Below are 15,346 nucleotides of genomic sequence, written 5' to 3'. Positions count from 1 at the left end.
TCTTTTCTTTGCAAATAAAAATGCTATAGAGTTAGATTTTGCATTTGTAATTATACAGAAGTTAAGTACAATATAAGTTATATATGTAGTGTTACATATTACTGTAGCATACACAAAACTAAGTTTACTGTGCCTAGTGGTTGATTTTAAGGAATTTAAGGATAATCTTAATTTTACATAATTTTTCTTCACACTTACTGATTTTTTTTTTTTTTTTTTTGCGGTACGCGGGAGTCTCACTGTTGTGGCCTCTCCCGTTGCGGAGCACAGGCTCCGGACGCGCAGGCTCAGCGGCCACGGCTCACCGGCCCAGCCGCCCCGCGGCACGTGGGATCTTCCCGGACCGGGGCACGAACCTGTGTCCCCTGCATCGGCAGGCAGACTCTCAACCACTGCGCCACCAGGGAAGCCCCACACTTACTGATTTTAACCATAACTGCATTGTAAGATACATCCTGCATCCTGAAATATCTACTTTATACAGATACTGTTCATGGCAGTGGCATTCATGTCAAGGAGCTTTTGAGGGAAAGTGTGTTTGCCTGCTATGACATTATATCAGATCTACTTGATTATTTTTAATCTAATCTTTGCAGAGCCTGTTCCTTAGCCTTTCACTTTCCAGGCTATGTGTCTAGTTTTTGAGTAATTTATTTCTCTTGTCCGGTTATCATAGAACTTCTTTTTACCCTCTCATTTCTATTGTGTTTTTCTTAGAGAACCACTATTAGGTTTGTGTGCAGCTTTCCCAGTGCATCGTGACTTAGAATAAGGGTTGATTCATATTTATAGTTGATGAGCTGAAGTATTGAATGTTTATATTTATGATATAATTGACAGAAACTTATTTGATAGCAAGTAGACAATCACCTTCTGTCTATCATTTTAGGTTTCCATTCCTGTACTCTTTTCTGCTCATCTTGAAAGCATTATACCATCTTCCACTTTATCTCCTGCCTCTGGATTCAGAAGACTACATCTTTTGTGAATTTGGAGATTTCTCTTATTTTTATTAATTTTTAAAAAGCTATACCAAGTATTATATCCTGTACCAAAATTATATACTTCTTTCAGATAAGTGTTTTTTATATTGAACCTACTTCTTCATTCAGTAACAAAACACTCCTGTGTACTCCTGATGACCAAATTTAGAATAATTTTCTTCTGGAGCCTTGACAGTGGCTTTGTATTTTTTTTCTATTGTTTTAATCTAAAATAATGCCCTCTGGTCCTCAACCAGTTACCTTTAATGAAAACCTTGATTTTTCCTTTTACTGCAACCACATTGCTTCCTCTCAAAAAAAATTGAGCATGTAAACATCCTGCACTTTTCAGTGGAAATGAGGTACATCGGCATTTGATTTCCCAAAATATAAAGTTCCACTAGCTGGTAGCTGCAAGACCACTCCACTAGACTTCTAGCTCAGTGGCTTTTTAAAATTCATTACTTACTCACCTAAAACTATTGGAAATATACACATTTTGTGGTTAGATGCCATGTAGGACCAGTGTCTTTTTGAGAGTATAGAACATCTGTTTTTCCATTTAGATCTAGAACTGTGCTGTCCGATATGGTAGCCACTAGCCACACGTGACTACTGAGCACTTGAAATGTGGCTAGTCCAAATTGAGATGTGCCGTAAGCATAAACGATATACCTGATACCAAAGACTTAGTGAAATATACACAAATAAAAGATCTCGAGTTTTATATTGATTACATGTTGCAATGATAATGTTTTTAATATATTGGGTTAAGCAAAATATATTATGATTAATCTAACCTTTTAAAATATGGTAACTAGAAAATTTAAATTACATGTGTGGCTCACATTATATTTCTATTAAACAGCACTGTTCTAGAATATCTTATATATTTTCTAGCCTCTGGCAGCTACTATCTCTGAATTGTTCGCTTCCAAAGGATGTGTGAGAGTTGAACTATTGTCTCCAAAAGCAAACAATTTACTTAGTTCTCCTTGATGGTCCCACTCTGTACCTAAATATATAATATATCAAAACTAGGAAGTGTATTAAGAACTTTCTTTTTTGGGGCGGGAGAAACATTGGGTTAGAGTCCCTTGTCAGGTGTTTGCTGAATTGTCTTTGTCCCATTTTTAAAGTCTGGTTATATTTGCACAGGGATGTCAAATCTGTTCCTCAAATAATTTTTTATAGCTGAAAATTCACTGTATAAAAAGAGCAACTGCGATGTTTTGCCAGCTATGCAGTAGCGTATAGTGACCTGTTCTCATAGCAGCTGTGAACGATAGGATGTATCAACATATTCAGCATCTAGTTTGTTTGCATCCTGAAAACTGATGGCAAGAAAGGGTAACCATTTGTAATTCAATTAATTTAATTGGGGACAGGGAGGCAGATGACATATAAAAAACATTCTGCTTCCTACACTTATACCTGATGTTTTGGTTTGGGGTGACTCTGTGGAAGTAATTTACATTAATAATGTATATGAAGAAAAAAAGAAAGAAAAAAATTATATGAATGAAACATCAGAACCAAAAAACTTTTTTTTTTGGAATTCCTAATGGTTTGTGCTGATACTTCTTTTGCCCCCAGAATCTTTTTATAAACGTCTTTATTGAGATGTAATTCCCATAGCACATGATTCACTCTTTTAAGGTATGTAATTCAGTGTTCTTTAGTATATTCACAAAGTTGTGCAGCCATCACCACAGTCTAACTTTAGCACATTTTTATCACCCCAAAGAATAACTGCATCACCTCAACCCTAAGCAAGCACTAAACAACTCTTTGTCTCTCTGGATTTGCTTATTCTGGACATTTCATATAAATGGAGTCATACAATATATGGTCTTTCACTTAGCATAATGTTTTCAAGATTCATCCAGGGCTTCCCTGGTGGCGCAGTGGTTGAGAGTCCTCCTGCCAATGCAGGGGACACGGGTTCGTGCCCCGGTCTGGGAAGATCCCACATGCCGCGGAGCGGCTGGGCCCGTGAGCCATGGCCGCTGAGCCTGCGCGTCCGGAGACTGTGCTCGGCAACGGGAGAGCCCACAACAGTGAGAGGCCTGCGTACAGCAAAAAAAAAAAAAAAAAAAAAAAAAAAATTCATCCATGTTGTAGCAGAATTTCATGTCTTTTCATGGCCAAATAATTTTCCACTGTGGGGATATACTACATTTTATTTACCCATACATCAGTCAATGGAATTTGGCTGATACTTTTTTAACACTTAAAGAATTAAAGAAGCTACTATTTGCATTCAGTAAGAACCTTCCTGTGTACTCCTGTATACTTTCTGTATTGAGCCTCATCGTAATTTCTTTAGGTAACTGTTGTTATAGTCACCACCATTATATAGGTGAATAAATGGAGTCTCAGAAAGCCTAACTAATTTGCCTAAGATCACATAGCAGTTAAGAACTAGAGCTCAGACTCAAACCAGTTCATCTGACTCCAAGCCCCATCTCTTGGTGATTTTGTTGGAAAGAATCATTACTTTGTAGTTAGCTTCTTTGCTAACTTTTTTTTGTGGTTGCTAGATTTAATATAATGTTAGCTATGGGAAATGGGCTTGAAAAAACTCTCAGGGTGGCCTTTCCCAATAACTTTGTGGATAAGATGGGAATGTACTCTGGGTGATAATATACCTCAGTAGTTTAGCAACAGATAGAACAATTGTATAAGAAGCAAATTGCTCAACACATTGATGTCCACCTACGGGCACAGGTCCAAGGGTGTACTGGCGGACTCTCTTCTCTGTCTCATTAAAAACTTCTGTAATGCCCTAGATAAATAATGTTTGTAGTAAAAGACCTAGTTTATGATATTTGTAGAAGTCCCAATGTTGAAATTTTTGAATTTTATCCATCTGGTAGTGTCATACACAGAGAATATGCTCAATAAAAACTTTTTATTGTGATAACATATATTCTCTCTCGGATTCCTTTATTCCCATAGGGTTCCGTAGCTATAGCCGGTGCTGTTATTCGCTGGCTAAGGGACAATCTTGGAATTATAAAGACCTCTGAGGAAATTGGTGAGTATGTTCTAACAAAGGGCTAGAGTCTAAATAATAAGAATTTTAAATATTTTACCCTTGCAATCTGTTAATACATGTGCTTTGCCCCGTATGTGACATTAAACTATATGAATCCCTATTATGAGCTTGATTTTACACATAAAAGATTATTTTGTGAAGATTTATAAAACAACAAATTAACATAATTAGTGGGGGTTATTAATAAACTGGCACGGTAGGGCATAAAAATCACCCAAGTGTAAAAGTGAACACCAAAGATGGCCAGAATCTGCAGTTAAATTTATCTGATGAGAAAAAGCTTTAAGTCTTATTAGAGTGAGAATTAAAACTCCAGTACCTGTAATTTAAGTATTAATATGGCTATTTTCAGACAATGGATAATTATTTTGAACCATCTACTTTAATTTCGCCTGAAGGTGAGACAATCAGGAACACATTTCTGATTAGGGACCCACTGAAGGCCACTTCTTCATCAGCTAGGCAGCAACCTTAAAAATAGTGGAAATAAGCTAAAATACCTTAACAAAACTAATCCAGTTCCTTTATTTCTTGGGCTGGGTTACATTTTACTGGGGGGGTATTCAATGTGGAGAAATTTGCTTTTGTTGCTCCTGACATTCTGCTGTAATTAGGAACATTTTGCTGTACTAACTAATAGGAAACCAAAAGCTCTGTCCTAATTTTTTAAACACGTGTGTTTATTGACTAAAATAAGTAGCATATAGTAGAGTGATTTTTGTTTGTTTGTTTGTTTTTAACGTTAGAAAAACTTGCTAAAGAAGTAGGTACTTCTTATGGCTGCTATTTCGTCCCAGCATTTTCAGGACTATATGCACCTTATTGGGAGCCCAGTGCAAGAGGGTAAGAATTGAAAATAAGGTATGCTTTTGTCGGTCTTGATTTATTTACTATATTAGCTAATAACTTATTAGTTAAAAGTTTTCTATTCTCAAACGATTTTAAAGTATTGAGGAAACCTTTTACACTTGGCAAGTATAATTTCAGAACCTTTAAACTCCAAGAAGTTGGGAATTTCCCTGGTGGTCTGGTGGTTATGGCTCCAAGCTTCCACTGCAGGGAGCACGGGTTCGATCCCTGGTTGCGGAGCTAAGATCCTGCATGCCATGCGGCATGGCCAAAAAAAAAAAACACTCCAAGAAGTTATAAATCATCTGACAAATAAGCCCCTGCCATATTCGTATTCATGTTAGTGTTATTAGCTTTTATCTTCAAGGCACCTGCAAGTTATGTCTCAAAGGGACACCATCTAGATGAATATTGATTTGGTTTTATACTATTGTCATCTATCCGGATAGATCTTGAACTTTTTCGCATGTGGATGCAGCATTGTAGACTATAAGGACTTTCCAAGCTACTTAATGTTTATGTCCAGTTTTGTTTTTTTTAATGTCCATTTCCCACCCCCCCCCCCCCGTACATTTCTACCTACCAAATTCAGTCTTTCCATATTTAGGACATTTCCAGTTGATGACTCATTTATTCCACTCTAATCTTAAAAATCTTTGTATTTTTAGGATCATCTGTGGGCTCACTCAGTTCACCAATAAATGCCATATTGCTTTTGCTGCATTAGAAGCTGTTTGTTTCCAAACTCGAGAGGTAATAAATATGAGCCCTTTTCTTGTACTTAATCCACCTTTATTATTCCTAAACAAATTATATATTAATGCCAGAAATTTATTACAATTTATAAGCTTACTAAATATTTAATCAAAAATTAAGCCTGCCTGAACATTAATGTAATAACTGCAAGTTTTGGTTCTTTTCCCAGCTGTCATTACTTTCTAAGTTCCTGTTAGCTGCCAGGCGCTGGGCATTTTACAGTTGAGGGGATGCTGAGTGGTGCATATTAGGCAAAGGGGATAGTTACACAAACATAGGCACCATGGCAGGAAATCAGGGTGCAAAATAGAATTGTTTGGCTTGACTGGATATAGGGGTGAGTGCAGAGGTGAGGTGAGAGAAAAGGTTGGTTGTAACCAGATCAAGGAGGGCCTAGAAGACCAGCCTAAGAAATCTAAATTTTTATTCTACAGGCTTTGGGGAGCTTTTGAGTGTTTTTGAGTAGAAGATGGCTATTTTCAGAGATGTTACTATGGAGTACTTTAATTATGTTCATTGCATTGGTTTATTTAAGATTTTGGATGCCATGAACCGCGACTGTGGAATTCCTCTCAGCCATTTGCAGGTAGACGGAGGAATGACCAACAACAAAATTCTGATGCAGCTACAAGCAGACATTCTGTATATCCCAGTAGGTTAGTAAGCCTTCATTCCTTTAAACTCCAAGACTAATGTTTCTTCGGAAGAACTGGCTTTTTTAGGCATATGTAACTGCAAAGATACTGATGTAGCTCTCTCCCCTCAGTGAAGCCCTCGATGCCCGAAACCACTGCTCTGGGAGCTGCCATGGCAGCAGGGGCTGCAGAAGGGGTTGGCGTTTGGAGTCTGGAACCTGAGGACTTGTCAGCTGTCACAATGGAGCGGTTTGAACCTCAGATCAACGCTGAGGGTACTTGTTTTTTAAAATTTTTTTTAATTGAAGTATAGTTGATTTACGATGTTGTGTTAGTTTCAGATGTACAGCAAAGTGATTCAGTTATACATACATGTGTATCTATTTTTTTTTCAGATTCTTTTCCCTTACAGGTTATTATAAAATATTGAGCCTAGTTCCCTGTGCTATACAGTAGTTCCTTTTTGGTGAGGGTACTTGTAAAGATTGAAGATTGGTATACTGTGAAAAGTGAGAGAGAGTTTGCTTTTCTGTTTATTCATAAGTTGAGAAAGTAAATAAGATAGCAAATGCTACTGTTGCAGGTTTGGCTACTCAGCATATTTGGACACACTGAATGAATGTGAATGAGAGGAATGGTTCCCTATTAAAAAAAAAACAAACTTCTATAATCACTTTTTTACCATTCACTTCTAGTGTTTACAGTCCTTTCATGTAGGAGGATAACACTGCCACACTATCAGTTCTAGCTTGTTAGTGTAGCCTTTCCTGACAGTGACAAGGGAGATATATCGGCCACCGACTCCTCATGTCTGCATCGGATCATCTTTGGTGCCAGTGGCCAGTTTTAGGACAGGATTATGTGGGGTAAGCGATATTCTGATAACTTTTAAACACAGCAGGGCTAGCCTGACAAAAGCAGCAACAATTTAAATAAATGAGCATTAAATATTTGACTTAATGTCGTAATAAACAAAGCTAAGCCACAAGCTCTGACCAATACCTGTATTAAATTTGTGTATGAAAATAAGGTTTTAAATACTGAATTTGGTTTTAAACCTTTTTAAAAACCTGTGTATGAAAATAAGGTTTTAAGTACTGAATTTGGTTTTAAACCTTTTTAAAAACCTGTGTATGTAAATAAGGTTTTAAATACTGAATTTGGTTTTAAACCTTTTTAAAAACCTATGTATAAAATAACGTCAAAGTGTATTTTGTATGATATCCCAAGCTCCTCCACCCTCCCAAAAAGAGAAAATAGGTCAAGTAGGATTCCCCTTTCTAATTCATCACCACTTGCTTGTGAATGGCCTGGTCTTAGCAGGTAGCCTGTTTCCCCATCTCCCTTCATCGTGCAGACCAGGCTGAATTTCCCTCCAACTTCCAAGCAAGCTTCTCTCCCAGTCACTGGTAGTCACTAGCAATGGTACTCTCCGGAGTCTGAGTCCTGGTAAAACTCCATGTCAGCTTAATACAGTGTAACAAACATCAGTTTAATATGTGTAACGATTTGTCAAGAATGCTGAGTGAGGGACTTCCCTGGCAGTCCAGTGGTTCAGACTCCATGCTTCAAATGCAGGGGGCACAGGTTCGATCCCTGGTCGGATCCCACATGCTGCACAGCGCAGCAAAAAAAAAAAGAACGCTGAGTGAACATAAGTGTGGTACTTAGAACATCTCAGTAAACTGCCTTTCTTATGTGTGGTTTTCCTACCTTCTATGTCTAGAAAGTGAAATTCGTTATTCTACGTGGAAGAAAGCTGTGATGAAGTCAATGGGTTGGGTTACAACTCAGTCTTCAGAAAGTGGTAAAAATGTTTTTATTATTATTACCACTTTGCCCTAGTATGTTAAATCGCTTCTTTAAGTATCTGGCCATTTATACGTAGCAAGGCTGCTCTGAAGAAGAGCGTTATTGTAAGTTATAGTTTCTAATGTTTTGAAAACACTTTAAAGTTCTAAACATAACATGTAAATTATCATGTTGATATACATACTTAACTCTGTCCTGCCATATCTTTCCTTATTAGTTTATTCCTGGTACTTCAATTGATAACTTAGTTTTCTAAAAGTAAAATTATTTCTAGTTTCTTCTTAATGAAAAAAAAAATCAACTAGACTTTTTTTTTTCTTCTTCTTCTTAGTGTCTGACTTTGCCTTTCTGGGGGGCTGTCTTCATGACCTGAACCAACCGAAAGCTGTATTAATTTCAGAATATATTTCACTACTTCCTAGACTGCTTCCAAGCCCTTAGTGAGTGTATGTTATGAGAACTCATTTGAATCAGAGGAAGAAAAGTACCAAACATACTAAATTAGAAATGTCATAATTGGCAAATGCTCTTGGCAGAAAATAGAGGACTATTTTTTTCAACCTCTTAGGTGGGAAGGTATTGCCTTAAGTAAACTATTTAATTATAAACAGCCCTGAGCTGCCTTTAATGTAGAAACAGCCTTAAACATGCCTTTAATATGGCATAATATTTTAATTCTTTGCTAAATGCAAGATTTCAAACATAGTGAATGAAACAATGGCCAATAATATATTGAAACGTATAGTTTAATGGACAAGAGAATATAAATGAAATATGGCCTGCCTTCCAACCCCAAAGCGAGTATAGAACCACTTTTAATGTATCTGGCTTTTAGGAGAAGCTTCTGGGATCGTCTAGTACCACAGATTACTGTGATCTGTATTTTTAGTCCTGGATGTTCCTACTTGAAGCTTTTGTTTATTCTCCTAAATAAGCTTTAAGCTTAATATCCATTTTCTTTAAATCTTTTGTTCTGAGACTCACCTTTCTTTCTAAGATAGTGGCAGAGCCTTTCTTGCTAAGACTGTTTGCAGTTTTGAGACCCTTTATAGCTAAACTTCTCAATCATAGGTATTTTTGTAGCACAGTGCTAGTTGCTTTGAAAGATATAACAGACATGCACTCGATTTATTTTCTGGTTGCCCTTAATTAATGGCTAATGAAAATGAGTTATATGTTTTCTTTGACAAGTTAGATTTTTTTTTAACGGCACAGGGAATTCCCTGATGGTCCAGTGGTTAAGACTACGTACTTCCAATGCAAGGGGCCCGGTTTCAATCCCTGGTCGGGGAACTAAGATCCCGTATGCCATGCGGGATGGCCAAATAAAATAAGATGGCACAATCCTACCTGTGTTCCCGCACTCCACTGCCCCAGCTGCCTCCACATCAATGCCACACATTCTTCTCCTTACTCGCAGTTGAAGACATAATTTTAATTGCAAAGCTCTTACAAAACCAATTGATCGTTTTCTCTCTGTTTGCTTACCTTACCTGTCAGTGAATTTAAAATGCCAAGAAAAAGTTGATAAAAGAAAATTACATGATTCTATTGTTTCTGCCATCAGCATTGATGATAAAGTAATTTGATTTTTTGAGAGCTTTTGATTTTTCAAACTTTGTTTTTGTTTCAGTTAGGCTGCAGTGGATTTAAGGCAAAGTTTGAAAAACTTTTTGAGTAGATTTATGAAAAGCACTCATGTATAATATTTGAGAGTCTCTAAACTGTATAATAAACAGGCTAATAATATTCAATTAGTGAAATGCTGATTGTATTCCTTAAGCAGTATAAGCTATATAACGTATGATTTATCAATAAGCTATCTGATAATAGCAGTACAGACAGACTCTTATTTTGATGATCTTGAAAGGATATTGGAATTGCTACCTGGTCTCTGATCCTCTTTAAATAGGTTTAATTTATGGGAAGAATATTATGTTAGCTTAATTTCCAAAGCGTTTTGCCAGTTTTGAAGCATTAATATTTATTTTCTTGTTTGTAACTATATTTGAATGAAGTGTAAAGGATTTTTAACATACATTCAATGTGTTTAAAATGTTGTAGAAGTGATTGGGGGTTTGATATTTTTTGGAGAGAGCTTATCATAAATGATGACTTCTTGGCTCTGTACTCCAAACCCACCAAAATATTTTTTCAAAGAGTGTTAAATATTCTAGATATATAATTTTTATATTCAAGAAAAGTATCTATCTATCTATCTATTCTTAAAAGGAAGGGTTTCCAAGAGAATTCAGGTTGGAAAATATCAAAACAATCGTGTTCTCAGGCAATATTTTAAAATGTAGATTAATACAGTTTGGTTTTTTAATTATACTAACATGAATATTCAGGTACATTTCCTTATACACCAAGTCTATTTAAAAAAGAAAATGAAACCAGTAGGGTTTGAAGTTCATTTTTAGTAGACGAATATAACTCTTCTCTGATAGCCAAAGGATCTATAATTTGAATTTGAGGGGAATTGGATTGCTCATTTAGTATCTTTTGGGGAAGAATCAAGAAAGCTAAAATCAACAGCCTCCCAAAAAGTTCTCCATCAGCTTTGGCTTTGCCAGTGGAAGGTTTATGTTGGTCTGTATGTTCTATGTTCTTGGCTACTTGTGGCATGCTATCTGTATTGTTTGTTGACTGTCATAAGCCTTGAATATTGATTCTGGTTTTGATTTGAAGTAAGAACTCTTTGCTAGCTTTTATGAATATGCTATTTTTATAACTTTTTTTGCTATCATGTGATTCTTAACACAAATATTGTAATTATGTGTCTCTCTTTTGGTTTGCTTGACTGGAATTCCCTCCTACTTGGATGACCACAGGTGACCCTAGTATCTTCTGTAGTCTACCCTTGGGCTTTTTTATAGTGAGTAGCATGGTAATGTTAATCGGAGCAAGGTACCTCTCAGGTCAGTTCCTCTTTACATTAGACAATTGTATTAGTTAGCATTAATGTATTTGTGTATGACTCAGCAGAAAGTTTTTGGTGTTTTTCCTTCTTCCTATTCTTAGGAACCTGGAAAATCTATTAAAGGTCTAATTAGTTAGACCAATTGATCTTTGGGGGCAGTCAGAATTAAGGACTGTGACTCTGCTTTTATTCTCTTTTTAGTAGATGATGATTTTCTCTGAGGGGCTACATTCTGCTGTCAGCTGCAACAATAAGCACAAGTGAAAGTACTACTGTCAGTGTTTAAATGAAAGGACATTCAGAGTGATAGATGAAATTTATAGTATTTGAAATCAATTAAATTGGCTTTCAAATGTACATAAGTTGTTTTTCATACTTAATGAAAATCTGCTACACAAGTCTTAATATTTTCAATTCTGGTAAGAATTTCAGCCAGAGTATGTTAGCAGAGTTTCTGTGAAACTCTGCAGCTAGGGAAAATTTATCATCACTTTTATTTTAGTTAAAAGAATACATTTGGTGAAATGAAGTTTTTTAAAAAGTTATTATTGAAATAAATTGGGGTTGAAATTCAAACTGAAAAAAAAAATTCAAACTGAATTATTATTTTGCATATTAACTTCTGAATATTCTTATAAGAGTAAAATTGCTCAGTATTTTATAAAACACATTGCATAACCTGTATTAATTTAAATATAATAATCATTTTTGGAAGATGTTGCTGATGATAGCTCTCAGTTTTTCTTCAAATTAATGGCCTAAATGGAAATGACGTATTTCATATGTTGCCAAGAAAGTGAAACATTTTAACAATCTTCCTAATTAAGGAAACAGTTAAATTATTTTTCTTAATTAATTAGAAGATTACCTGGGTGTAAAATATAAAATTTTTTATTAATATGGGAGAATATCTGTTTATAGAAATCTGACAAGCGTTAATCAGCTTGACATCATCACCAAAGTGCTATATATAAATATGGAATGAAAAGTTATTTACATCAGCAGAAATGGGATGAAAATTATTTACATTAGCAGAACATTAAATTATCTTTTAGTTAATGATAAAACTTGGGTTACTTGCATGAGAATTTAAAATTAGATTGCCTTTTTCTGTATTCTTCATGTTCCCGATAAATTTGTTCAAATCTTCTACTTCCATAATAATCATACCTTATGTTGGTATTAGTGCTTTATACCTTACAAAGGGCTTCTGTATACATAAATCTATACAGAATTAGCAGATGCTTATTTTCTTTCTGCTTCTTGGGAATGTTTGGTGGAACAGTCCAAATATTCCCCAGAAGAACTGTAGTTTAAATTAATTTTTTAAAAAAATGCTGTTTGAGGAAAAGTTCTATTTTTTTTTCTTTACCATGAGTTTTTTTGGCTGCATAATGATGGTCTGGAAAAGGAAAGAAAATAACATTGCAGCTGAATGTTTTCATTGATTTTTTTTTTCGCCTTCTGTTTCCCCTTTGATACCAGTACCAGAATGAAAAGGCTTGGTCTATGAAAATTAGGATATGTAGCATATCTCTAAGCTAAAGGATACAGTAAGTGTCCAAATTCCTAGGCTTCCAAAATAGATATGATTGCCATCTTTAGGATCTCTCTTGGTAACATATGCTGAGATTTGAGAAGAATTGGGATGGGTTGCCTTGGTAAACAGTTAGCAATAGTGTTTATTTGCTAATTTTGGAATTGGATCAGTTATATTTGTTGCATTTTTACCTGTGAAGCAATATTTAAGAATCATATGGAATTTCTAGCTCAGTAAATTATTGAATTGTCTTCATTGTTTTAACTCCTGAATTGCATGTATTTTATTACTGACATATATGATTTTTGTCCCCCATTTTAGGTATGCCATAAATACTACCAACTCATGGATTCCAAAGATGCGAGCTCTTTACCTACCGAGAGAATCCAGTGATTCTGTCTCTTAATGTGATGACACTACTCATAGACTCTGATTTTATTTATAAGCCACTAGCTGCATGACCCTCCAAGTAGACCTGTGGCTTGAAATAAAGTAAATGCAGCAGAAAGAATGCTATAGAAACATTTGGTGTGTTTTTTAACATCGGTAGTTAAGATTGGACCAGCTACCTTTGGGGCTGACCCGCTCCTTTGCCATCATTTCCTGCCTCATTCCCTCTAAGATCTAGGAATAATTCAGATCCTGTCCATTGGAATCTTTTATCACATATATTCAAACTCTGATGGGCCAGGATTTGCTTCCTGAACTACACATGCTTGATTAAGGGGCTGTTACTAATGGGCTAAAAATTTGTGACCTTTTGTTTGCTTCTTTTTAACAGACCCCCCTACCCAAAGTCCTCTTTTCTGCATATTAGGGAGACCACAGCATCTTCACTGAATGTTTAAATGGAAGCCTCTACTAAATTCTTAAAATGGAAATTTAGTACCCTCATTGCTTAGGTATTTCGCTGAAAAGTATTTGCCAAAACTGAAAATTCTTCATATATTGTATTTAACGTGGTCTCACTAATTACACTGAATTGCTATCTGGATCTTATAGGGAAGGACACTTTCCTTTTTTTTTCTTTCATCTCTCCTTTTTATATATTTTTTTACTTTGTATGTCTAACATACATGCCTATATATTTTATATACCGAGGGTAGCCCATTTATAAAAAGAGTACGTGTTCTCACTAATTATACTGAATTTCTGTCTGGATCTTATAGGGAAGAACACTTTCTTTTTTTTCTTTTTGTCTCTCCTTTTTATATTTCTTACTTTGTATGTGTAACATACATGCCTTTATATTTTATATACTGAGGGTAGCCCATTTATAAATTAAGAGCACACTGTATTCGGTAGGTTATAACAGGGCTGGTCTTAAGTGGACCTCTATGTGTATAAATATTTTGGAGAAAACAGCTGTATACATTTTTGGGCAATGGTTATGCATATTATTTACCAGGAGAAACTTTTTCTTAAAGAGCCAACATTTAAAATTTAAGTATATGTTCTATGTCAATAAAAGAAAATATACTTTATTGTGACTATAATTTCTTATACCATACTTTTATATGCTAAAAAAGAAAAGAGAAAAAACTGTGGAATACTACAGCAAACATTGTTTTCAAATACAAGCACTAGTTCATATAAAGTTATTTTTCCTTTGACGTAATTTTACACATATTTAGTATATTTTGAGGGGATGTCAAAAAATGTTAAAATACTTAAGTAGAAAAAAAAGCCAAGAATCTCTTTCTCTCCAAGTATGTTATCAATTGCTGATAAGCAATTAAAATTTCTATTTGAGATAACAGATAGCTATCTCTGCTTATTGTCATATTACAACTGAAAAAAAAAAAAAGGTTTTATTGATAGAAATGGCTTCTAGCAAAACCAAGAATTTCTTTCTGCCCCCCACCGACAACCAAGAACTTCTCAAAAAATTTAATGTTATGTGTTGTAAAAACGTAACCTAATCTAGCTTCTTAATGTCAATTTAAAAATATCTTAAAATTAATTTGTGTTTACTACAAACAAGAAGATACTGCCTTCTAATTATTTTCTTCAATCAGTGATGAAAATGGGAAAATATTTATATATTAATATAAAAGGTTTTGTTTTGTTTGGAATTAATGTAGCTTTCATTTGCAGTTCTGATTATGCTGTTTCTAAATTATTGAATCTGCTGGGTTTTATTGACGCAGCTGCCACTTTAGTGACGTAAATATTATAGAAAGGTACTATGAAATTATTACTTTGTGGCAAGGATACTTTTAAACATAATTATGTTTCTACAAAGGTAGGTTGAGTTAATGTAAATAGTTGTGAAAATCATTGTTCAAATAATTTTAAGATTACATTAATTTTCTATAAATTGCAATATTTATAAATGTTTGAAATTATACACATTGATATTTAATGATAAATTTACTTAAAATAAATCAACCTTCATTCTTACTTGCATTTCTCATTTACAGACTAGAACTTAGATCAAAGTTAAATTGAGAAAGAAATTGCAGGACACGTGAAGCTCAGCTGTTAGCACTTGATCAGGCACACTCTGAAGAATTAACCGACAGCCAAAGAAGTAGTTTCTGGAATGATGAGCACCTTACTCGTTCTGTTAGAAAAGACTACAGTGTCCCATCTCAGCATCCAGAAAATACCCTGCTGAGGTCAGCAGCCTTTATCAATAGGGTCTTGTGGTCATGGCTAACCATGACCTACTGGTTCCACTGTCTGCTTCAGTTTCTCTCTACCTGGGTGATTTGGTGGAGTGAAGTACCCCACTGTTCTCTGAACACAATAGTCAACACCTCAACCTTTTTTTTCTCCAGGTAA

General features: G+C 35.1%; 1 protein-coding gene across 5 annotated transcripts in view; it reads left to right on the top strand.

Moving 5' to 3' along the window:
• GK (glycerol kinase) overlaps window positions 1-14,828 on the top strand; it is a 77,756-nt gene extending 62,928 nt beyond the window's left edge. For 3 of the 5 annotated variants that reach the window (XM_082681076.1, XM_082681074.1, XM_082681073.1), the window contains 8 exons: window positions 3,945-4,023; window positions 4,791-4,887; window positions 5,562-5,646; window positions 6,185-6,305; window positions 6,416-6,559; window positions 8,011-8,091; window positions 10,931-11,017; window positions 12,881-14,828. In XM_082681076.1, coding sequence (XP_082537202.1) covers window positions 3,945-4,023; window positions 4,791-4,887; window positions 5,562-5,646; window positions 6,185-6,305; window positions 6,416-6,559; window positions 8,011-8,091; window positions 10,931-11,017; window positions 12,881-12,891 — 705 coding nt within the window. In that variant the 3' untranslated portion in view covers window positions 12,892-14,828. Of the gene's footprint in view, window positions 1-3,944; window positions 4,024-4,790; window positions 4,888-5,561; window positions 5,647-6,184; window positions 6,306-6,415; window positions 6,560-8,010; window positions 8,092-10,930; window positions 11,573-12,880 lie in introns of those variants that run through there. The other 2 variants (XM_082681075.1, XM_082681072.1) reach the window with 2 other exon arrangements.
• The last annotated feature ends 518 nt before the right edge of the window (window positions 14,829-15,346 follow it).

This window comes from Grampus griseus (genome assembly GCF_964374135.1).
Source record: "Grampus griseus genome assembly, chromosome: X".
Lineage (NCBI taxonomy): Eukaryota > Metazoa > Chordata > Mammalia > Artiodactyla > Delphinidae > Grampus > Grampus griseus.
This window is presented reverse-complemented; position numbering and strand designations above follow the sequence as displayed.